The sequence below is a fragment of the Macaca mulatta genome, chromosome 15 (assembly GCF_049350105.2).
Source record: "Macaca mulatta isolate MMU2019108-1 chromosome 15, T2T-MMU8v2.0, whole genome shotgun sequence".
Taxonomy (NCBI): Eukaryota; Metazoa; Chordata; class Mammalia; order Primates; family Cercopithecidae; genus Macaca; species Macaca mulatta.
The window spans coordinates 11,899,244-11,924,612 of NC_133420.1; the positions used below are offsets into that span (position 1 = coordinate 11,899,244).

General features: G+C 52.9%; 1 protein-coding gene across 1 annotated transcript; it reads right to left on the reverse strand.

Annotated features, from left to right (window-relative positions):
* Positions 1–5,171: 5,171 nt before the first annotated feature.
* On the reverse strand, positions 5,172–25,369 carry LOC114675955 (SH3 domain and tetratricopeptide repeat-containing protein 1-like). The gene is given in 11 exon segments (XM_077966598.1): positions 5,172–5,541; positions 8,474–8,670; positions 9,635–9,791; positions 10,498–10,620; positions 13,856–14,015; positions 15,212–15,261; positions 15,263–15,390; positions 18,833–19,175; positions 19,177–20,489; positions 22,259–22,300; positions 25,101–25,369. Coding segments are annotated over 11 exon segments (2,919 nt in total). The 5' UTR covers positions 25,249–25,369; the 3' UTR covers positions 5,172–5,283.

Sequence of the window (25,369 nt, forward strand, 5' to 3'; positions counted from 1 at the left end):
CTCTCCCCCCCTTGGCTATTGGGAGTCATTGTGGTCTCAGAGCCTGTTTTGCATAATGTGAGTAGTATCGTCTCCTCCTGTGGAAATAGTAAACTCTTTCACAGATGGGTGTGCACCTTCATTGTATTGCTCAGGTAACAATGATATAATTAATTATTAAACATCAAGGGTCGATTGTAATAATTATCAATAATACTGTCAATTAATATTTTCCCATAATATTGATAATTAGTTTAAGTAGATTATGATGTATGGCAAAAATTAATTTTCAATAATTATGTCATTTATTAATATTAATTTTTAATATTAATGATTGCTTTTCTGCCAGCATCAGTTACTATTGTTTTGAGTAACATTAATTGTTGATATCATTATTTTATTATTAATAGTGTTATTATTATTAATACTAATCATTAACTTTTTAAAGCAGTGTTAATGTTTAGTATCTTTCTTGTCATTGTTAATGTCGATTATTAATATTAATTATTATTATATATATTAATATTAATAATTAATAGACTCATTCCTGATATCCCGTGTGGAGAAAATGATATTCCTCCCAATATAGCAGAAAGTATACGTTCCTCTGTGTTGTTATTCCTAATAACAAGGCGGTAGAGGACGACATAATGGAAACTACCGCAGTTTGTGTACATCCTTTCGGTCATCTTGTTCCTTCCATCCAAAGTGCGAGAGGATGATATTACTCCTAATATCGCAAGGGGCGTGGACCTCCACTGTGATATTTTCCCTCACATCCAGCCGGGAAGAGGAAGATATTATCCCCACGATCACAGGGTTGTACATCCCCTTGTGATACTGTTCCTTATATCCTGGGATGGGGAAGATAATACTAGTGGCAACATCGCTGGGGTTTTACACACCCACTGTGCTATTGTTCCAAATAACACGATATGACGCCCAGTATCACAGGGTTGGTACATCCTCCTGTGATATTGTTTCTTATATTCAAGGAGAGAGAATGCTATTACTCCCATTATTTCAGGGGTTGTACACACGTCCTGTGATATTGTTCCTAATATCCCGAAGAGGAGAGCATATTACTCTCAATATCTCAGCGGGTGTACACATCCTTTCTAATATTTTTCATAATATCCAAGATGGGAGAGGATGATAAGACTCCCAATATGCCAAGATGTGTACAGCCGTCTGTGATATAGTTCCTAACATCCAGGTGGGGATAGGATGATATTACTGCCCATATCGATATTTAGCCTACGATCCTGAGGGGAGTGAATGATATTACTCCCAATATCGAAGAAGGTGTACACCTCCCTGAGACACTACACCCAATATCCACGTTAGTACTCCCAATATCCCAGAAGGTGCACACACACCTGTGATAGAGTTCCTAATATCCAGCGGGAAAGAGGCTGATTTTACTTTCGATATCGCAGTGGGTGTACACCGCCCCCAACCCTGGGGTATCGTTCCTAATATCCAGGCGGGAAGAAGATGACATGGATGACAATATCGAAGGGGGTGGACAACTCTTCTGTGATATGGTTCCTGATATCCAGGGGGTGAATGGATGTTATTACTCCCAATAACGTAGGAACCGTACAGCCACCCTGGGATTTTGTCCTTAATAACCACAGGGGAGAGGTGAGATTAATACCAACATTGCAAGGCGTGTACACCCTCCTGTGATATTGTTTCTTATATCCAGGAAAGGAGAAGATGGTATTCCTACCAATATTGAAGAGATATACAACCCCCATGGGATATTGTTCTAAAGATACAGGTTGAAAGAGGATGAGACTCCATCCAATATAACAAGGGGTGTACATCCCACCTGTGATGTGAATCGTAAAACCTAGGAGAATGACATTGCTTCCAAAAACTCACGGGGTGTACACCCACCCTGTGACATCGTTTCTGTCATCTAAAGGTAGAGATGGTGATACTACTCCCACCACCAGAGAAGGTACACACCCCCCTGTGATATTGTTTCTCATAACTTGGGGGAGAGCATGATATTACTTCCAGTATGACAGTGGCTTGACACCCAGTCTGTGATATTGGTTCTGCACATCAACTCTGTGCCCCTCGTTTCCCATGCGTCCTCCCCACACTTTTGGAACCTCGGGGAAGGCTTTGTCTTTGGGTACAGATGAAGAGACGAAGGGTCTGAGAGGTGAAGCAAGTTTGTTACTGGAAAGTGGTTCCGATCCAGACCCCAAGAGAGGTTTCTTGGATCTCACAGAAGAAAGAATTCGGGGCGAGTCCATAAAGTGAAAGCAAGTTTATTAGGAAAGAAAAGGAATAAAAGCATGGCTACTCTGGCCGGGCGCAGCGGCTCACTCCTGCAATCCTATAACTTTGGGATGCCGAGGCAGGTGGATCACCTGACGTGGTAAGTTCGAGACCAGCCTGGTCCAACATGGCAAAACCGTGTCGCCACTAAAATACAAAAGATTAACTGGGCGTGGTGGCAGGTGTCTGTAATCCCAGCTACTAGGAAGGCTGAGGCAGGAGAATCACTTGAACCCAGGAGGTGGAGGTTGTAGTGAGCCAAGATCACGTCACTGCATTCCAGTTCGGCCAACAGAGCAAGACTCCATCTCAAAAAAAAAAAAAAAAAAAAAAAAAAAAGAAGAGAAAAGAAAGAATGGCTGCTCCATAGGCAGAAAGGCACCAAAGGTCGCTGGTTGCCCATTTTCATGGTTATTTCTTGATCATACGCTAAACAAGGGTTGGACTATTCATGAGTGTTCTAGGAAAGGGGTGGGCAATTCCCAGAAATGAGAGTTTCTGCCCTCCCTTCTGAGACCATGTAGGGAAACCTCCAGATGTTGCCATGGCATCTGTAAACTGTCGCGGTGCTGGTGGGAGTGTCTTGTAGTAGCTAATGCGTTATAATTAGCACATAATGAGCCGTGAGGACAATCAGAGGTCACTCTTATGGCCATCTTGGGTTTGGTGGGCTTTGGCCGACTTTACTGCAACCCGCTTTATCAGTAAGGTCTTTATGACCTGTATCTTGTACCGACCTCCTATCTTATCCTGTGACTAAGAATGCCCAGCCTCCTGGGAATGCGGCCCAGCAGGTCTCAGCCTCCCTTTACCCAGCCCCCATTCAAGATGGAGTCGCTCTAGTTCACGTGCCTCTGACAAGTTGGCCTGGGTTGAGTGTTCCCTAGTGTGTGGTTGTTGGAGCTGTTCCTAGGAGTAAGAGGTATTGTCAGTAGGAAACAGGCCTCTGTTAGCCCGGGGGCTGGCACTCTGCCCCATTATATCGGCCTCATTTTAGTGGTGACAAAACTGGGGCTCAGAGACATCAACTCCCTCATCCCGAACCCCCAGACTGTCAGTGGTAGGCTGGGGTTTGAATGTGGGGCTTGAAGACCCATCATCTCCTCTGGTCCCCCAGACTCTGCTGCCCAAGAGGAACAGGATCCCAGGATCCAGGCCCCTCATGGCACCAGCCAGGGTGGGCGTAGATGGGGAGGCAGAGTTCCAAAGCCCCCCGGACTCTGAAGCAGGTCAGGGATCAAGAGCAACGCGGACCTACGGGCCCCACCCCGAGAAGAATGGCTGCAGGCCCGGCCCAGCGGGCAGGAGGTCTGTGTCCTCAGTCAACGTGACGGCACTTCCGGCTGCTCCAGCCAGGCCGTGCTGTCTTCACGTTTCCAATCATGCGGCCTCCTCTCCAATTCCCAAACCCAACCCACAGAGACAGCGATCTGGGGTCCACGTGAGGTTTGTCAGCAGCTCTGACCCGCTGCTTCCCGCCAGCCCCGCGGCCGGTTCTGGAAAGCTCTCTGCTGCCCCCTGGTGGGGAGGCTTAGGGTAGGGCTCTGGCTGCAAGCATGGGGTCCCAGAACCTCCTGGCTCTGTCACTTCTGCTGGGTGGAAAACCAACCCAGGACTGAACCAGTGACACCTGTGGCGCTCCCAGAACCTCCTGGCTCTGTCACCTCTGCTGGGTGGAAAATCAACCCAGGGCTGAAGCAGCAGATGGTTGCCTGATTCCTTATTATCAGAGCTCCGTCCACTGGCAAGTCTCTCTCCGGGCCTCAGCTTCCCCTTCCATTAAACGAGAGGCTTCGGGATACCAAGGAGGGGTAACTGCTTAGTGAGGATGGGAGGTTTCTTCTGGGGAGATGAATACATTTTGAAACGAGATGGCGTGGGTGGTTGCACAGGACTGTGAATGTACAAATGCCACCACATTATTTGCGTTGAAATAGTTAATTGCATGCGATGTGAAAGTCACCTCATTTAAAGTGTTTAAAAGAGGGATCTGGGAGAGTGCAGTGTATGTGAGAATCACGTGGGACACCCACAGTCTCTGAACGTCAGTTTCCTTGCATAAACTGGCAAAGAGACAGTGTGAACTGTATTCCCTGGGGCCAAGAGATTCCAAGAAGGGAAACCTGGGATTCCTGGGACTGGGATGAGGGCCGGGGGCCGGAAGGGGAGGGGGTTGGTGGGGACAGCTGGGGGGCAGCCCAGATAAGGCTTTCAATACTGGGTAGCAGCGTCTACACAGGCGGAGATCCCTGCATATCCCTTCCCGCAGGGCTGACCAGTGGCCAGAGGTGGGACTGGCCAGGCTCGGCCCAACCAAGTCTGGGAGCAAAGGACACTGAGTGAGGGATCCCCAGGGCCACCCTCACTGGCCTGTGGCTCTCCTGACACCACGAGAGAGCTCCAGGAGCTGACCTTGGGTCCTAATGGGGGACACCTTCCTGGCTGCAGGCTGGCAGGGTGGTGTGGTGGTCAGTGTACTGGGCTCTGCGTGTCCGCCCCTACCTGCTGTGTGACGGTGGGCCAGACACCTAACCTCTCTGTGCCTCTATTTCTTCAATGGCGAACAGGGACACTAGCAGCCCCCACATCCGGGCACAGTGGCCTGAAGGTTAAAGGCAAGGGCGGCTCGAGACCTACAGCAAGAACTCTGAGCAGGGAGAGCAGGGAGCTGCCCAGAGTTCAATCACCATCTCCCCTCTGGCCGCCGAGGAAACCGAGGCTCATGGTGACCTGGCCCAGGTCTGTTGGACTCACGGTCCTTCTCATCCCCAAGATCAGAGGGCTGCCACCAGGGACGGAGCTGTCCCCTAGACGCAGCCCAGGAAGCACACAGGGAAGGATGCCATTGGGACTTGGGTATGTTTTTGCAAAAAAAAAAAAAAACATTTATTGCTATTTGAACCCTGCTTTTATGCTTCCATTACCCAGAAAATGAGCTACGGGAGACACCAGGAGAGGCAGGAGATCATCCTCCTTGCACAAAACCCACTCCCTCGGATACTGTCCTCAGCGAGGGTGGCTGGAGGCCAACCAGGGGGCCCACCCGCAGAGTGGCAGAGGAGGTAGGTTGACCCTGTGGACGCTGAGCTCTGTGGCGAAGGTCCTGGCCTTCTGGTAGAAGAAGAGCCACTTCTCGCAGTCCAGGAGGAAGTTGTGGGAGATGGTGATCGGCCGCGTGTAGATCTTCAGCTGTGCCTTCTTGTTGCCCAGGTCCACGGCGGCTGCCAGTGCCAGCTGGTAGTACCCGGCTGCATCAAACGGGTCCTGAAGGGGACAGGTCATGGTCAGCAAAAGGGGGACTCGGAGCCCGTCTACCCAGAGACCGTTCCTGTCTCCAGGTCATTCCACATGTCCATCCGATGCTGGCTCACCCCATGAGCCCCGAAGCCTGTGACACTGCTGTGGTCTCAGCTGCAGGAGGTGGGGACGACCCTGACACCCCTGGAAGCCTTCCTGACTGTCCCTACGCCCCACTCACCCCAAGCCTCCTGCCCCAGTGCCACCCTCTCTGCAGGCAGTGGCTGCTTTCCCCATGGGCTGAGGTCAGGGCAGATCCTGCCTGCTCTGAGAGTTCCATGCAAGACCCGTGGCTCCAAGTCACAGCAGGGCCACTGCGTTGAGTGACCCAGGCTCCCCTCTGGCCCCTGTCCATGCTGACCATTTCCAGGCCCTCCACGGGCCAGGCCAGGTACAAAACCATGTCACAGGTGTCCTCTCTGGCAATGTTCCCTGAAATATTGACGGAGTGTGACTCCCCAGACATCCACTCCCATTTTCAATGAGTCTTTGGCTCAAACTCACCATCCCTGGGTTGGGATGCCGCCTCCCAGACCTCCTCCTTGACCCTCCCATCCCCCACCCGGCTTCTCCCCAGGCACCTCCTCCACATGGGGGTCACCCAAGGGACCTCTCTAAGACCCATGCCTGGCCTGTCCCTCTTTACCATCTCAAGATGGCTCCCAGGGCCAATGACAGAGTCCAAGATGCAGCAGTCCATTCCCTCACTGCCCCGCCCCACACACGGAGCAGGGACGTGAGAAGGCCCCGAGTCACCGCCACTGCTCATCCAATGCCCCCTGGCCCAGCCGAACACTGGACTCTGTGCTGGGTGCATGGTTGAGCCTAACGTCCTTGCTTCCAGTCTGAGGGACCCGGGAGTGAACACTGACCACACAGGGTGGCCCGGGCTGTGGCAGAGGGAAGCCCAGGAGGCCCCAGACTCAGCCGGGGGTGGAAGGCAAAGGCTTCCTGAAGGGGTGGGGGCTTCCCAACTAAACAGGAAGGAGCCAGCCAATGCATATGTCTCTGCGTGTGCCTGTGCATGTGAATGTGCGTGTTTGTGTTCCTGTGCGTGCATGTCCCTGTGTGTGTGCCTGTGTGCATGCCTCTGTGTGCACGTCTGTGTGTGCGCGCCTGTGTGTGCGTGTGCCTGTGCCTGTGCGCATTTGCGTGTGCATTTCCATGTGCCTGTAGTGAGTGACAGCCTGAGCCAGTAAACACCTAATCCACCCTATTCCAGGGCTCACTCTCATGTGTAGAGTAAAAGGGACCCCATTTTAGAGGCAATTGGCATAGATGCCCATTTACTCCTGCTTCTCTGCCAGCCTTCCAGGTCCCATACAGCCTGGCTTCTTCTCCCACTCCTCTGGGCCCTGGGTCCAGAGCCTCCTATACATGGAGGAGGGTGTAGCCTTGGAAAGACACCGCCCTTGGGGAATTCCAAGGGGGCCTCCCTATGGGAAGCTGGCCTGTGCTGACAGCATAGTCACGATGAGGCCCAGAGGGCTGTGCATGGGAAGGAGGACTGTGCATGGGAAGGAGGGCTGTGCATGGGAAGGAGGACTGTGCATGGGAAGGAGGACTGTGCATGGGAAGGAGGGCTGTGCATGGGAAGGAGGACTGTGCATGGGAAGGAGGGCTGTGCATGGGAAGGAGGGCTGTGCATGGGAAGGGGACTGTGCATGGGAAGGAGGACTGTGCATGGGAAGGAGGACTGTGCATGGGAAGCAGGGCTGTGCATGGGAAGGAGGAATGTGCTACTTGGCGCTTTCCTTTCTCCTGGACAGGCGGAGTGGGCGGCAGGCTTGACCAAGAGAGATAAAGGCCTCTTCTGGGACACCCGTCCCCCTGGGTCCCAGGCGTGCCCCTGAGCCGTGAACAGCGTCCCCCTGGGCCTGATACTTGGCACCTCCCTATCTGGCTGGGACTTGGGAGGCCACAGAAACCACGTCTGACCACCAGGTGTCGCCAGTACTGGGCGGGGGCCTCGCGGGCAGCCCCAGGCCTGCGGTGGGGTATACGGGGCAGGGTCTTAGGTCCGCCCCAGCTCCTCATGTTGTTCTAAGGCCCCCAAGATCTCGGCCCCTGGACTGGAGTGCCCTGGCCCCTCAGCCCGTAAGGAGCACTGACACGAGGTTGGTGTGATGCTAAGGAGGGGCGGTGCCCGCTGGGCAGATGGGTGGAGACACCACAGGTCTCAGTCTGCCAATCCCAGCTCTCCACCCCTGCAGGGCTGGGGGCAGAGGGAGCACAGCACCTCCCCTCGAGACACACCCGACCTAACAAGGCCTCAGCCTGGCTGGCTGGGGCCCCGCCCCACTGCACCTGCCCTGAGCTGGGGTTTCCCTGTCTGTGAACTCAATGGTAAGACACTGGTCCCACCCCACCCTTCCTGAGTGATGGGAAGATTCAAGGTGTCTCGGGACTCCAGGAAGGAGTTGCTCAGTGCAGGCTGGCACCCTGGGCAGGCTTCCTAGAGGAGTCGCCAAGATTTGGGTTGGATCTTGCAACGTGGATTCAACGTGAGGATGATGGCGTCCTCTGAAATGTCACTCTCCCGACCCTGTTTTCTTTGTTAAATGCACCTTGACACTTGACTGTCAAGACTCAGCTTTGGTGTCACCTCCTCCAGGAGGGCCCCCTGACTACAATCCCCCTTCTTTACCCAGAGGCCACCATTGCCCACTGATGTGTCAGCCTCCCTGGCTGAGACTGAGTTCTTGAGGGTGGGGCCTGGCCATCTGGGGAGCTGGGTTTTACCTGCTAACCTTGCCGGCTCCTCCAGCTGGGTGTAGAGCTCCAGGGAGGCCACTGGGCCATTCCTAAGAACGGCTGGAACCCAGGCCTCTGGGGTCCGGATGGAGATCCCACTCCAAGGGGGCCAGGAACACCCCGAGCCCTGCCCCTCCCCACCCACCTTCAGGTCGTAGAAGATGATGTCACCGAGCACCAGGTACACCTTCACGTAGTAGAGGGTGTCCTCGTCGAACTCCAGCGGCGAGTTGCAGAGCTAAACGGCCTTGAGGTAGAAGTGCTCCCCCAGCTTGCCATGGCCCAGCCGGTGGTGCAGGGCGGCCAGCCGGTGGTAGGCCACACGCTCGTTCGGCCTGTCCCCTGGGGTGCAGGCCAAAGGGGCAGGTGTGAGGATGTGGCTCTCTGGGGCAGGGAGGGAACATGCCCCTCAGGAGCAGGTATACAGACCCCCAGGCAGCACACGTGGCTTGTCTCCAGGCACCTGTGGTCACCTGGGCAGCTCTGGCCATTCCCTTCCAGGTTCCCAGACTCACTTTTCCATCTGCAAAGCAGAACTAATAAGGCCTGCCCCTGTCTACTGAGAGGCTTTGGCAAAGTCGGACTTGGATGGCCCAGTTCTGTGCCTACACATAGCCACCTGCCTTTGCTCACTGGTTTTAACCAGGGGAGCCCAAAAGCCATGCAGTGCAGGTGCTCCCGGGCTCCCCGGCTCCAGGCAACCCACAGACGTGACATCCGACTCCTCCTGGGTGTGTCATGATCAGAGCCCCCTACCTTGGGGAGTCAGCTGCACACCTACTGTGTACTGGGCCACGGGGCACAAGGCGCTGGGGCATGTGGCCTGCCTAGGGTTCCCTGTCTCTGCAGGGGGACAGACGACTCTGGCACAGCACCAGGGGATGCACGGCCTTAAGGGGCAGACTGCTGGAAGGGGAACTGGGATTTTATCAGCCAGAGAGCCGTGTGGTTGATGAGGGTGGGAAGGGCACAAGAGAAAGGGAATGTGCCACTCAGCCTGACACATACAGGGACCAACGAGATGCCTGGGATGTCTGGAAGGCAGAGGGCACACTGGGCGGCCCTTGTGGTCAGCAGCGGGAACAGGCAGAGGAAGCAGAGCTCAGTCAGACAGGGAGCTCTGCACTGCCTGAGAGACCTCGGGCTGTGCCCCACAGCCGGACGGGGAAGCCAGTTGGGCAGAGCTGCCTGCCTGGACAGGAGACCAGGAAAATCCAGTAGCTGTTTCAGCTCCTGGCCTGCAGACCTGGAGGCTGGGCTCTGGCAAAGTGTGGGTCCTGGCAGGGCGGGGGCTCAGGGGACGCACCCACAGTGATGCTGAGTGCTAGGGCCATGTAGGCAAACTCCAAGTCCTCCTGGGGCTCCTCCAGTGTGGCCAGCAGTGACGCCAGCTTGTTGCACAGCTGTAGCTGCAGCTCCACCTTGCGGTTGCCCGTAGTCACTGCCAGGGGCAGGGCCCGGTCCTACCACACAGGCAGGTGGGGTCAGGTTTCCCGCAGCACCCACCTTGCCCAGCGCCCTCCTCAGAGCTCAAACATGTGCTTGGAGCTTCCCACACCCCAGCTACCCCTGCACCTCGACACAGCTCTGTGCTCTGGGATAACACACAGTTCAGACATCCAAGTTGGGGGCTGAAGAGTCACCTGAGGCCCATCCAGCTACACCCGATAGCCTCAGACCAGCCTCTCCCACCTGGGCACCGGGGGTCTGACTGGGGGGAGCCAGCACTCCTCTCTGCTCTAAAAACACCACATTGATCTGTGCCCAGGGCTGAGCCACACCGTGAGCTCAGAGGAAGGGAGAAGCCGTCCCACTTCGGGGTGCATGCAGACCTGGGTCTCCCACTGATATGCTGTGTGTCCTTTGGCATGTCCCTGTGCCTCTCTGAGCCTCAGTTTCCTCATCTGGAAGATGGGGACAGGACTTCCCACTCAGGGTTGCTTGAGGTCATCAGGTACAAGGGTAGAGCCATTGTCACGTCCAGGCCCCGAGCGTTTGTCCCAGGCAGGGGCATGGTCAATATCATTCCCGGTGAGACCACTTGGAAATTCATCATGTGCATGGGTGGCCCTGCCTCCATTTGGGAGGCCTCTACCCTGCCACACCTGTGCCTCAGCCCTCCAGGTGCCCCACTGAGGCCCACCCACATCAGCCCACAGGCCAGCTCACCCGGTAGAAGGACAGGCCTTCCTCCCGCTCCCAGGCCCCATTGAAGAAGATGTCTCCAGCTGCCTCAAACAGCTCCAGCCCCAGGTTGGGGTCGCCTGTGTACAGGGCCACATTCTGTGCCACCTGAGAGGAGACAGAAGTTCCCTCAAGACCCACACCTAGCGAGGTGGCTACGCGCACCTTTGCCAGGCTCCTTCCTCTCACACAGTACAGGTACACTTGAGCATTTTTCAGACCCTGTGCATTAGGGCTGCCCCCACCACTGGCATGAGGACAATGAACTGATGCTCCTGAGTGCCAGGAGGTGACTGAGCAGCTGCAGCCCAGGAGCCCGACACCTATGAATCCTACCAACAGGGCTAGCCCTAGCCCACTCCCCCTGCACTCAAACCAGTCTCCGTGGCCCCCAGATTGCTGGGAGCCCAGCCCCTGGCTCCTTTCTGCGTTGCCACATCCCCGCCACATCAGCAGTGTTTGTGGGTGGGCCTGGTCCCCTCTTGGCCATGAGCTCTTCATCCCTCACCTCAGCTCAAGGAGGTGTACAGCAGGTGCTCAATAATGAAAGCTTCATCAGGCTCGTGAGCTTCACAATTTGTTCCAGATCACACTGTGCTTGGGAAAGCCTCTGAAAACAGCCACTATGATAGATTCATTTTATAAGGAGATGTGCCACATGTCGCTTGGAGCAAGTTCTTCTGTGTGTTAATTGAGTGGTCACATTATTTGAGCATGTGCTGTATACCAGCAGGTGCTGTGCACTGTGAGGGGCCGCGCCTCTGCCCTCAGGGAGAAGATGCTGGCCACCGGCGGAGGATGTGAGGGAACCAGTTGGAGGGAGGGAAAAGGCACACAACAGGTGCTCAGCAGTGGCTTAGGAATGAGTGGATGGATGGATGAATGGATGAGATGTAGACACATGGATGGATGGAAGGGTGTGTGGATAGATGAATACTTGGATGGATGGATGGATGGATGGATGGATGGATGAATGGATGGATGGATGGATGGATGGATGGATGGATGGATGGATGGATGGGTGGGTGGGTGGGTGGAATGATGTGTGTATGTCTGTATGTATGTATGCGTGTGTAGATAATGTATGGATGGGTGGAGGGTAGATGATGTATGTACATGTGGATGGATAGATGGTGGATAGACGAATGTATGGATAAACAAATGGACAGATAGATGTATGGAGGAATGGATCAATAGGTAGATTGGTGGGTAGATGGATGAATGATGGATGGATGAATGGACGAACAGGTGAATGGATGGATGGGTGAAAGGATGGATGATGGATGGATGGATGAATGGATGGGTGAATGGATGGGTGGATGGATGATGGATGGGTGGATGAATGGATGGGTGGATGAATGGATGGATGATGGATGGATGGAAGGATGAACAGGTGAATGGATGGATGATGGAAGTATGGATGGATGATGGATGGATGGATAAATGGATGGATGATGGATGATAGATGATGGATGGATGGATGGATGGATGGATGGATGGATGATTGATGGATGGAAGGATGAACAAGTGAATGGACGGATGATGGAAGGATGAATGGACGGATGGATGGATGAACAGATGAATGGATGGATAGACGGGTGAATGGGTGGATGATAAAAGGATGGATGAATGATGGATGGATGAATGGATAGATGGATGAATGATGGATGGAAGGATGAACAGGAGGCAAGTGGATGGATGATGAAGTATGGATGATGGATGCATGCATAATGAATGGATGGATGGATGGATGGAAGGATGGATGGATGATGGAAGGATGGATAGATGATGGAAGGATGAATGGATGGATGGATGTACAGATGAAAAAGTGAATGGATGGATACACGGGTGAATGGATGGATGATAAAAGGATGGATGAATGATGGATGGAATAATGGACACGAATGGATGATGGATGCATGGATGGATAAATGGAAAGATGGACTGATGGAAGGATGAACAGATGAATGCATGGATGATGGAAGAATGGATGGATGGATGGATGGATGAAAAAGTGAATGGATGGATACATGGGTGAATGGATGGATGATAAAAGGATGGATGAATGATGGATGGATGAATGGACAGTTGGATGATGGATGATGGATGGATGGATGGATAAATGGATGGATGGATAAATGGATGGATGGATTGATGGAAGGACGAACAGATGAATGCATGGATGATGGAAGAATGGATGGATGGATGATGGATGGATGGATGGAAGGATGAGCAGGCGAGTGGATGGATGATGAAAGGATGGATGGATGGAAGAATGAAGAGGTGAATGGATGGATGATGGAAGGATGGATGGAGGCATGGATGAACAGATGAATGGATGGATGGACGGGTGAATGAATGGATGGATGGACGGGTGAATGGATGGATGATAAAAAGATGAATGATGAACGAATAGATGGACAGGTGAATGGATGGATCATGGATGGATGGAAGATGGTTGGATGGATAGAAGGATGAACAGCTGAATGGATGGATAATGGAAAGATGGATGGAAAGATGGATGAAAGGATGGATGGATGGAAGGATGGAAGGATGGATGAATGGATGGACGAACAGGTGAATGGATGGATGAAGAAGTGAATAGATTAATGAATGATGGATGGATGGATGGATAGAAGGATGAACAGTTGGATCGATGATGGAAAGATGGATGGAAGGATGGATGAACAGGTGAATGGATGGATAAAAAGATGGATGGATGATGGATGGGTGGAAAGACGAACAGATGAATGGATGGATGATGGAAGGATGGATGGATGGATGGATGGATGGATGGATGGACCCACAGGTGTATGGGAAGATGATGGAAGAATGGATGGATGGATGGATGGATGATGGATGGATGGAAGGATGAACAGGTGGATGGATGATGGATGGATGGATGGACAGATGGATGGATGATGGAGGGATGGATGGACGAAGGGATTGATGGATAAATGATGGATGGATGGACGGAAGGATGGATGATGGATGGATGGATGATGGATGGGTGAATGGAAGGACCCACAGGTGTATGGGAAGATGATGGAAGAATGGATGGATGGATGGTGGATGGATGGATGGAAGGATGAACAGGTAAATAGATAGATGACGGAAGGATGAATGGATGGGTGGATGGACAGGTGAATGGATGGATAGACGGGTGAATAGATGGATGATAAAAGGATGGATGAATGATGGATGGATGAAAGGACAGATGGATGGATGATGGATGGATGGATGGAAGGATGAACAGGTAAATAGATGATGGAAGGATGAATGGATGGGTGGATGGACAGAGAGTGAACAGCACAGGGGTCGTCCTGCATCCCTTGCCACTCACCTGGATGTACAGGTCCACCAGCTCGCTCTGTCGCAGGATGTAATAGATCTTCCCTGCTTGCAGCCAGGCATGTGCCTCCTTCTCTTTCTTCTGGAGGTCAATGAAAATTCCCAGACTTCGTTTGGTGTAGTCCAGAGAGGATTTGTAGGCCCTGGAATCACTGGAATCAGACACAGGTGTCAGAACAAGGGCTCTCATCCTCCTGGAACCAGTCTGCCTCCTCTCGTGGGTCTGGTGACAGATGAATCTGGAATGTGGGGACTGGGAACGGCCCTCTTGTGTGTGCAGTGTTCTGCCCTTCCCAGGCTGCTGGGAGGGCCAGGGTGAACACACACGGCATGGAAAAGATGAAGGACATCCTTCTGAGGGAATCGAGCATCATGCTGCCCTGTGGCAGGAAGAGTGTGCTAGTCCATCTCCCCTGCCTCCCAGACATGGCCTGTGTCTTCTCCAAACGCACCAGGAGCCGTTAGTGTTCAGAGGCTATCTAGGCCGATGGTTCTCAAGGTGTGCAGGAATCAGTCACCCGGAGGCCTGTCCTTATAGCTTGCTGGCCCTGCCCCCAGAACTTCTGGCTCCACAGGCCTGGGGCAGGCCCTAGAACTCCCACTTGCCACAGGCTCCTAGGTGACATGGATGCTGCTCTGCTGGTCCAGGGACTACACTTTGAGAAGCATGGCTCTAGCACACTGGCCCATTTTCCTTCTGTGAACCTGAGGCCAAGACTGGAGCCAGTCTCCCGGGTCCCCATGGAATCTGGCCCCTTCCCTGCTCTCTCAGTAAGTCCAACACTTGAGGGGCTGTGACAGCAGCAATGTCACCAGGCCCTGTGGGTGGGGTGGCCAGGGCCATGGTTACCCCACCAGGTCAGCATGCTCGGGGGAAGCCGAGTGGGCCACATATGGGACGTGAGACCTTGAAACCCTGCCCCGGGGAAGCAGGTGACACAATTGGCTCTGTCTTCTGTGGGAGAGAAGCCACAGGTGGCTGCTGTGGTCACATTTAAGGGGACAGATGAAGGCCAGGAGTGAAGACTCGGGGCAGGCAGAGGTCAGATGACAAAGGCCACCATAGTAGGAAGAACAGCCCAGAGTGCACGTGCACGTACTGCCTCTGCTGGGGTTGAGATGACCTTTGACCCAACAAGTGAGACTCAAGCTGGGACTCACAAGCCAGCAGCAGCCCTGGGATGACCCCAGACCCACCAGCTCAAAGCATCTGATGCCAAGGAACCAAATGATCCAAAGGAAAGGGGCTGAGGAGGCCCTGGGCCAGCTTCCCTGTGCCCCCCTCCCTGCCACCCCACCCCCTTGCACCCCTCCACACCCCCACCACTGCAAAGCCAGTCCTCACCACTAGGTGCCCAGGGACAGGTAGAGCTGACTGGTGGTGTCCAGGAGCTGCCCTCTCCAGCACCTGGTCGGCCACCTTGCGGGCAAGGGAGAGCTGGAACTCGTGGTAGATGACACACTGGGTCTCGCTGGGCATGACGACGCTGTAGAAGCAGCACAGCCGCTGGACGGCCCGCAGCTGGCCTGGGCAGAAGACAAAATGGAAGACGTCAGCCTCCCAGCATCGAAGCGAGGCTGGCTGGGTTCAGAGGCCCCTGCTCTGTGCTTGTCTCTTTCACACCTCTGTGAACCTGGGCCCCATAGGCAGGGAGCCTGGGCTCAGACAGGCCATGCACCTGTGCAAGGGCAGACGCCGAGCACACCGTGACATGGGCACAGCTTGGTGCACATGCTCATGGTACAGGCCGGCCTTCTTTACAACTCCCAGGGCCGAGGTTCTGGCCAGGCTCGGCCCCTGCACCAGGCCATCTATTTCTGCTTCACAAAGCCCCTCTGGCCAGGACCAGGGCCACCTTCAGCCTGAGATGATGAGACCAGGGACACAAATAGCCCCTGTCGCAGATGGAACCCTGAGACAGCAAAGCCAAGCATCACGTCTGCCACACACGGCATCATGTTGGGGGAATGGGGTTCAAAGCCGGCCCCTGGCATTTCCACACATGCTTCTCTCATGCAACAAAGCTCCAAACCCACAGGTTCGCTGGCCTCTCCCAAAGCCAGGGCGCTGGGAACAGTGGAAAGCTTCTGATTTTCTAGTGTCAGAAACATTCCGAAGATTAACAAAGGAAACCAGGTACGCCGAATGGACATCTGTCACACACGCCCCCCAACAACAGCTGAATACACAGTCCTCTTGAGCGCCCATGGGACATTCCCCATGACAGACCATGTGCCAGGCCACAAAATGAGCCTCAGTGAAGGGAGAAGGACTGAGACCAAAGCAGAGGTGTTCTTCAGCTGTACTGGCATGAAACTGGAAATCGACAGTGAAGGAAATGTGGGAAATTCAAAAATATGTGAAAACTACACACTCCTAAACAACCAGTGAGTCAAAGAAGAGACCATCAGGGAAACTGAAAATTAATTTGAAAAGAATACAAACAAATGCACAGCCCGGGCCAGCACGGTGGCTCACACCTCTCATCCCAGCACTGTGGGAGGCCGAGGCGGGAGGATCGCTTGAGTCCAGGAGTTTGAGATCAGCCTGGGAAACATGGTGAAACACTGTCTCTATAAAAAAAAAATATACAAAAATTAGCGGGGTGTGGCGGTGCACATCTGTAATTCCAGCTACTCAGGAGGCTGAGGCATGAGAATGACTTGAACCTGGGTAGAAGTTGCAGTGAGCCAAGATTGCACCACTGCACCCCAGCCTGGGCAATAGAGCAAAACTTAAAAAAAAAAAAAAAAAAAAAAAAAAAAAAGCACAGTGTATCAAAAACACCAAGATGTAGCTAAGGCAGTGCTGAAAGGGAAATTTATAACTGTAAATGTCTACATTCAAAGAAAGAAAAAAAATCTTAAATCAAAAGCCTAACTTTCCACCTTGAGAAACTAGAAAATGAACTAAACCCAAAGTGAATAAAAGGAAGAACATAATAAATGTGAGAGTGGAAATGGGAAGTAAAAATACAGAGAATGGAAAAACAAAAGAGATAATCAACAGAACCAAAAGTGGGTTTTTTGAAAATAATAACAAAAGTGACAAATCTTTCACCAGACTGACCAAGAAAACAAAGATGGGGCACAAACGACTAAAATCAGAGACTGAGCACCATGGCTCACGCCTGTCATCCCAGCACTTTGTGAGGCCGAGGGGGAAGGATCGCTGAGGCCAGCATTCAAGACCCCCCTGGGAGAACATGATGAGACCCCATCTCTAATAAAAATAAACAAACAATTACAAACCCAAGTTTCTAAAATCAGAAATGAAAGAGGAAACATGATTGCCGACCTGACAGAAATAAAAGGATTCCATGAAAACACTACGAACAATTGTACACCAAGAAGCCAGACCATCTAGACACAACAGCCAAACTCCTAGAAGGACACAAACTACTGAAAGTGACTCAAAAATGACCCCAAGGAAGCATGTGGGGTATCAGCCCCGCCCTCGGTCTCCCGGACCGTTCAGCTCAGGGTGGGGAGACAGGGAAGCATGATCCCCGTTCCCTGGCCTGCATTTCCAAGTCTGAATCCCCCAGCACCCAGGGGAGGGCCTCGTAGGAGGAGGTGCCACAGGCTATTGTGCCAGGAGCCACTGGAGGCTGCAGTGGGGGCTGGGGAGCTGGGTTCCTGGAGGGTCTCCTTCCATTCAGAGAATGTCCCTGGGGAAGAAGCCTGGGTCTGAACCCCCCAACCTTCCTTGGGCAGATGTGTGGGACCGGGGCCCCTTCACACGGTCCTTTCCAAAATCTCATCACTCCTAGGGCCAAGAGTGGGTGCCAGGCCTGTGCTGGGAAATGAGCAGATTCATATTTGGGCACAGCCCCTGGAGCTCTGGTCCAGGCCACAGGAGGCACCTCTGAGTGGTGTCACTATGCCATGACAAAGCACTGTAAGGCAGAGGGGACTCAACAGTATCCTCAACTTCCTCATCTATTCTCTGCGGCCTAGATTTCGGACAGCCCTGCCCAGCTACTGTCCATTCACTGCTCGGTCTGCACTGACTGTTCGATAGCACTCCATGGCTCCCCAGTGCTCTTGGGGAAAAGGCGAAGCCACAGCCTGAGGCCCCAGGCCCTGCTTAGCTCTCCAGAAGAGCTTCTCACCATCCAGCACTCAACCCACCCCCTCCCAACTCTGCACCTCCCTGCATAAGCCCTGTTCACTCACCCCCACTCACACTCCCACTCACTCACCACCACTCACACCCCACCCATCCTCGCTGACTCACCCCCACTCGCTCACCCCTGGGCCTTCACACAGGCTACACCACCAGCCCCTCATCCACACCTATTACTTGACTAAATCCTCTCAACCCTCTGGTCCCAGACTAAAGAGGCTTCCCTAACCCGGGGCCAAGTTCTGCCCCGCCATCACGCCACTCACCCTTTTGTGGCTTCTCTGGCCTGAAGCTCACATTCCCACGCTCAGCACCTCCCTCCCGAGGACCCCACAAGCCCCTTTTGTGGGTGGGGCCTGGCACACTCAGCACGAGCTGCTTTTGCGTGAACTGCTCTGTGGCTTTGGCCAATCACCCGCCCCTGTGTCCTCTGTGAAGTGGGATGACCGGTGCACAGGGTTCCCGAGATACCAAGCAAACACAGGCACAAGAACTGGCATTCAGGGCCTGGCTCATGGAGGGCCCCAAGTCCTAGCTCAGCACAACATGCCTTGATCCCAGGGTTATGTCTAGGGATTCCCAGCACGCAGGACTTTCCGTGCTCAAGGCAGGATGGTCCCTGGGCAAACCAGGAAGAGCTGCCTGCCTCAGTAGGGTACAGAGGGGCTGGCCCTACATGGGAACGGCCTGTCTCCAGGGCGTTTGCCAACATCTGCTGCTGGCCATAACTCAGCGCTTTCGATGGTGGAAAAACCACCACTTGTTTCCGAATCACAAACCCCAGGTGTGCCCTGACCCAAGTGGCCCCAGAAGGCGCACAGGAGGAACTGGGGCACTCACTCTCCACGTGGTCCATCTCCACGGCGACCAGAAGGGCCCACTCGTAGTAGCCCTTGCACTGCTGGGCCGGGCCCTGGCGGGTGAAGAGGTAGCCCAGGAGTATGTGGGTGAAGTCTCGGCCACACTCCCCATACGGAAGCCTCGAGAACAGACGTACAGCCTCCAGGAGGTAGTGCTGGGCCAGCCTGCTGGCACCCGCGTGCAGGCACAAGGTCCCAAAGCTGGCCAGCACCACTGCCTGGTTCCTCCGCTGGCCCAGGTTCCAAGCCACCCATAGGGCGTGGTAGTAGCCCTCGGCTGCCTGCCTCGTCTGGCCCGTCCTCTTCAGAGCCACGGCCACCAATGTTGGCAATCACACCCTCCTGGTCCTCGCTGACCACCACTGCATCCTGGACAGACTGCAGGATGTTCAGGGCCACCAGGCTATGCCTATGAAGCACATGCAGCCAGGCCAGGGCCACCAGGAAGTCCACGATGGCACGTACTCCGGCAACAGCACTGGCTTCCACCGCCTGCGTCATGAAGGTGATGGCTGGGCCATGGTAGCCATGGTGGCTGTACGGTTGGGCCAGGCTGGCGTGGAGAAGGCCGCGCAGCGCCTGGCCTGTGCCCGGGGTTAGGGAGGCCAGCGCTCGCCTGAGGTAGTGGGAAGTCTGGGTGGGGAGGCTCTGGGGCTGGAGGGCGTTCTGGAGCACCAGCTTCACGTTCCTCAGCGAACCAGCCAGCGAGTCCTGTGTCCTCAATGAGGCCACCTTGACACAGCTCAGCACCACGTGGGGCAGGCACTCGCGGCTGTAGATGTCAGCCAGGAGTGGGCAGCAGTGTGAGAGCCACGCAGCGTCTGGGGCTCCCAAGTCCCTGTGCAAAAACAACAGCTGCTCTAGGAAGGGCAGGGCCTCCTCAGGCTGCTTGAGGTGCACGTGGTGCCTGGCCAGCAAGAAGCAGGCCCGGGCCTAGGCCTGCTGGCTCTGGCCACCCACCGCCCACTGCAGCACCAGCTGCAGGAGCTCCCCGTCCGCCTCGGTGCTACAGATGTGGCCAGGCGTCCCCAGGAGCAGGGCCATGGCTTTGGGAACCACCTGTGTACACTTCTCCTGGTTCTGCTTCCAGTAAATGCTGGCCAGGTTGGCGTACACAGCCACCACCAGGAACAGGTCCCCGAAGCTGCCCTCCAGGGCCCCCAGTGTTTCCTCCAAGTACACCCGGGCCTGGGACAGCTTGAGCCTCCTGCTGCACAGCCGCCCCAGAAGGAAGCAGAGCCTGGCCAGGGCCATGAGGAGGCCACCTTTCTTGGCCGCCCCTCGGGCCTGTGCCAGGCACCCAGTCAGCTCCTCCTCGTCGCTAAAGCTGCTGAACATGCTGCTCAGCCATGGCAGCGCCAGGTTGTACAGGCCACAGAAGCTGGCCTTGAATCCAGAGCTGTTCAGGAACAGCAGCAGTGAGCTCATGGCCTCTGGATCCTCCCAGTTGTCCTCAGCTTCCAAGCAGAAGGAGGGCTCCTCGGGGTCCTGCAAGCTCACGTTGCTGGATGCTACACAGAGACCCCAGGACGCTGGCTCCTGGGGGCAGCCTGGGCAGGTCTTGCATTGTTCCAGAACATTCTTCACCTTCGGCAGGGTCTCCTGTGGCTCCAGGCCCAGGCAAGGTGGAGGTATTTCTGCAAGTCACAAAAACACCTAGACAGATTAGAGTCCAACAGTGAGTCCTTGGTCCACTTGGGGCAGGATCCCCGCATTCCCGTCCTCTGTGTCCCTGGCGCAGCTTGCCATGAGCCCTTGAGAATTATGCGCAATGCAAACCCAGGGTCTGGAGCACGTATGAACTCCGGGGACACAGAGAACACGCAGGCCCGTGGCCCTGCTACAAAATCACCTACAAAATCACTCTCCTACAAAATTGACTCTCCTACAAAATCACCCTCCTGTCCTGCTTTGTCGCCCACATGATAGCATGGTTTTAGGAGACTATGCCAGCTCAGTGATCCCTCAGAGACGCCTTTCCCTTTAGATACAATCAAAGCCTTCTAACTAGACCCATGTATATGCAGCACTACAACTACAAATGTAACTTTTGTCAGCATATTGGGCCCCCCGGTGGGGTACAGGAATCCATGAAATCCTCAACAGTCAATCAGAGCTATTGATCAGCTCAAAAGATGCTATGCAAAATTGGTAAAGCCACCGACGGCACAGGACAGGGGTGTTGTACCCATGTACCCAGCTCCGTGCAGGGAAACGGACCATCCCTGCAGGAAGGATGGGAAAGCTTCTAGGCCCCTGTGACCACCTTCACCTTGGATGGTCTGAAAACCTGAAGCCCACGGTTCCTAAAGGGTTAACAAAGGCCAGACTGCTCAAGCAGCCCACTGGTGCCTGCTGGCTTTGGTGGATTCCTAGCCAAAGCCCCCTCCCAGAGGTGAGCAAACAAGCGCATTTCCTGTTGGAAAACCTGGGATGAAAGGAGGCATTAATGGGAAGGAAAAAACTAGATTTAAACAGACTCTCTGTTTCAAGCTCACATGTAAAAACTATTTTCAATACAAACTGTCTCCTTATTCAACTGTAAAGCCTTGGAATTAAAAAAAAAAATAAATATGATTTAGAGGCTAATGTGACTTGACAACACTAGATTAGCTAAGAAATCTTCCCGACCCGGCAGAGGCACACAGCCCCTCCCAGCCACTACCCTGGCCTCCGGGGCAGCTGGAGAGCCACGTGCCTTTGCTCCAGAGACTTTGGCAGAGGGTGGAACCACCCCTCCCCAAGGCAAACCTACAACAGCCTTCCCTTCCGCACTGGCTTCCCGGGCCTCCTCTGGGACCTTGTGCCTGCATCCCAAATGTACTGGGATGGATCCCATTCCCCGGGAACTTCCAAGGGCCCTTGGTGCATCCACATCACCAGGCTGTCCACCTGCGGACCCTGTGTGAGGGGAAGAGACAGAGCCGCAGAGGGGAGACGGGAGGGCCTCCCTGAATCAGCCCCTCAGGAAGGAGCAGACCCTTCAGGGACCTCAGTTGAGGCCCCTGCAACCTAAGGCTCTGAATTCTGCTACCCGCTGAGGGCTGTGTGGCCTCCCATCTCTGAGGCAGAGCACAGGGTGAACTGCAGCTTCTCCAGGTCATGAAAAAGGAACCCACAGCTACATGTGGGCCCCAGCAGTGGAAAGGATGCCCCACCTCGGTCGGGGACCAGGCGGGGGTCAGCACGTTCATTGGAAGAAGTGTGGGACCCCACAGCCTCCAGTGCCAGAGTGGACGGGAGGTTCAGGCCCACCTCAAGCAATGTCCCTCAAGTCCCCGGCCCACACCACAGAGGTGTGACAGCCGCATCCAATGCCCACTGTACTCACCTCTGCCCCTCCCCTGGCGTTACTCCAAGGCCCAGCTCATAACCAGAGGAAGCCTGAACCACGGGCAAAACCTACCTTGTTCCTGCGGCTGCTCGGTCTCAGTTTCCTCTACTGAGTCTGCCAAGGGAGAAAAGAGAAGCAATGACACCCCCAGCCAGCACCTCTGGTCCTATGTCAAGTTGAGCTGGTGTCGGTGTTGCAGGGTGACAGCATTGCAGGGTGCAAGGGTTGAAAGGCATATCATCCTCTTTCCTCCTGGATCATGGGAACAACATCACTGGGGGGTGTACACTTTCTGTGATATTGGGAGTAACATCGTCTTCTGTGTCTTGGAATATTAAGGACAATATCATGGGGGGGGGGCGTGTACATCTTCTGCAATATTGGGAATAATATTATCCTCTCTCTCCCTGCATACTAGGAAAGATATGACAGAGTACATGTTCACCTCCTGCGATATGGGGCTTAATACCATCTCCCCTTCCAGATATCAGGAAGAGTATCACACGGCGGTGTACGGTGTCTGCAATACTAGGAGTAATATCAACCTCTCAGCCTTGGAATATTAAGAAGAATATCACAGGGTGGATGTACACCCCCTGCCATATTGGGAGTAATATCAGCCTCTCCTCTCCATGGATATTAAGAACAATATCCCAGGCTGGGTGTAAGCCTCCTGCTCTATGGGGAGTCATATCATCCTCTCCCTTCCAGGATATTAATAACAATATCACAGGGTGGGTGAAGACAGCCTGCGATACTGGAATTATTATCATCCTCTCCCCCTCCAGATACTAGGAACCATATCACAGAAGAGCTGTACCCTCCCTGGGATATTGGGTGTAATATCATATGCTTCTTCTGTGAATATTAGGAGCAATATCACCGGGTGGCTGTCCATTCATTGTTATGTTGGGAGCCACGTCATATTCTACCCCTCTCAATACTAGGATCAGTGTCACAGGGTGAGTGTACACCTACTGTGGTATTAAAACTAAAATGCTCTCTGTCCCTAGATATTAGGAACAACATCACAGGTAGGTGTTCACCCTTGCAGTATTAGAAGCAATAATATGATTAATTAGTAAACATCAATCATCGATTTTAATAATTATCAGGCTAGTCTCGAACTCTTGACCTCAGGTGATCTGCCCGCCTCAGCCTCCCAAAGTGCTGGAATTACAGGCGTGAGCCACGGTGCCCAGCCAACACTTCTTCACATCCCTTTTTGGACCTCAAATTTAGCATGCCGAAAACACACTTTTGATTCCCCCTGCTATAACCCACTCCTCCCATAGTCTTCCCAATCCCAATAACAGCATCTCTAGTCTTCCAGTTACTCAGGCCAAAATCCTTGACATCATCCTTAAAACTTCTTTTTCTCTCTCTTGTCATCCAACCCATTTAAACTCTCCTTTCAAAATATATGCCAGACCTAACCACTTCCCACCTTCCTCATCATTTCCAACCAGGTCCAGCCCTCATCATAGCGCTCTGGGTTACTGCAAAAGCCTCCCAATCGCCAGGCACACTGGCTCACGCCTATAATCCCAGCACTTTGGTAGGCCAAGGCAGGTGGATCATCAGAGGTCAGGAGCTCAAGACCAGCCTGACCAACATGGTGAAACCCCTCTACTAAAAATATAAAAAATTAGCCGAGCATGGTGGTGGGCGCCTGTAATCCCAGCTATCCGGGAGACTGAAGCAGGAGAATCACTTGAACTCAGAAGGCAGAGGTTAGAGTGAGCCGAGATTGTGCCATTGCATTCCAGCTTGGATGACAAGAGCGAAATTCCATCTTAGAAGGTTAAAAAAAGTAAAAAGCCTCCCAACCCACCTCTCTCCTTCCACCTTTCACCCTGCTCTGCATTCTACCTTCCACTCTCAAACATTTCAGAAAAAAAAAAAAAAATTATATCCACAGAGAGAGAAAGTACAAATGGGGTGAAATGTTTGGGGAATCTGAGGGAAGAGTATATGGGAATTCTCTATACTATTTTTACAACTTTTCCATAAGTCAGAATTATTTGGAATTCAAGAGTTAAACAAAGAAAAAAAAAAACACACTATCTCCCTTTGTGAATCCATCCTGTCTTTCCCCTGGCAACTTAAGGACGCTCTCAACTAACACACCTATTTTTTCATGAACACTAAAAGAACCCTTGCCGAGTTTTGACTTTCTGTGCTTGGCAGTAGAAGTGTGTGTGTGTGTGTGTGTGTGTGTATATATATGTGTATGGTGTGTATGTATAGAGAGGGAGAAATATATATGTGTGTACATATATAAATATATATTGTATATTTAAAATGGTAATGTGTATATATATAAATATGTGTGTGTGTGTAGATATATATAATACATACGCCATAGCCTGTCCTTAACCAGTTCTAAACTTAGTCGGAAAAACACATACCTAAGCAGAGAATTTCAAAATAATATGATGAATATTTTGATAGAGGGATGTGTTGCTATGGAACACGCTGCTAAGACACAAAACCTCCTAGATGGGGCAATGAATGAACGAAGTTTTGCACCTATAGGCACCCCCTCTGATATCCCCTCAAATGTTTATAGTTATATGCATTTGCTTCCCCCAGGACCCCTATTTCATAAGGGTTAGTCCTAGAGCCTAGCAAGTTCCTACTACAGCTGGCACACATATGCCATTCAAGAAACAGTGGCGGAGTGAATGACGAGTTAAGAACCATTTGTCAGCCAGTGCTCAGTAATACAACATGCACTGGTATGCAAATTATATTTTTGTTGAAAACAACTGCAGGATCACAAATTATCTTTCCAGAGAAAACAAACCTCAAAAGCTTCTTTACCCTAGTAAAGCACGTTATAAGAAGCTCCCCTTATATAAAAGAAAACCTCATTCGTTATCAATGGCATGTAAACCTAATAGGCCTTCACCTCTGATGACATCTCTTCCATCCCCAGGAGTAGATAAAGGAGGTTCCGGAAACCCTGGTAGTTGTGAAGGTGGCTCCCAGCTCTGACAGTCTTGAACCCTGCGGGCACGGAGGTCACACAGCAGAAGAACAACCGAGGCAAGCATCATCAGGCTTCGAGTATGTTTGAACCACAGATGACAAATAGGCTGCAGCCAACTGAAAACACCAGAGATTCATGGTGGCCACCTGAGGGGTTGTGCTCTTAAAAATAATAATAAATAAATAAAA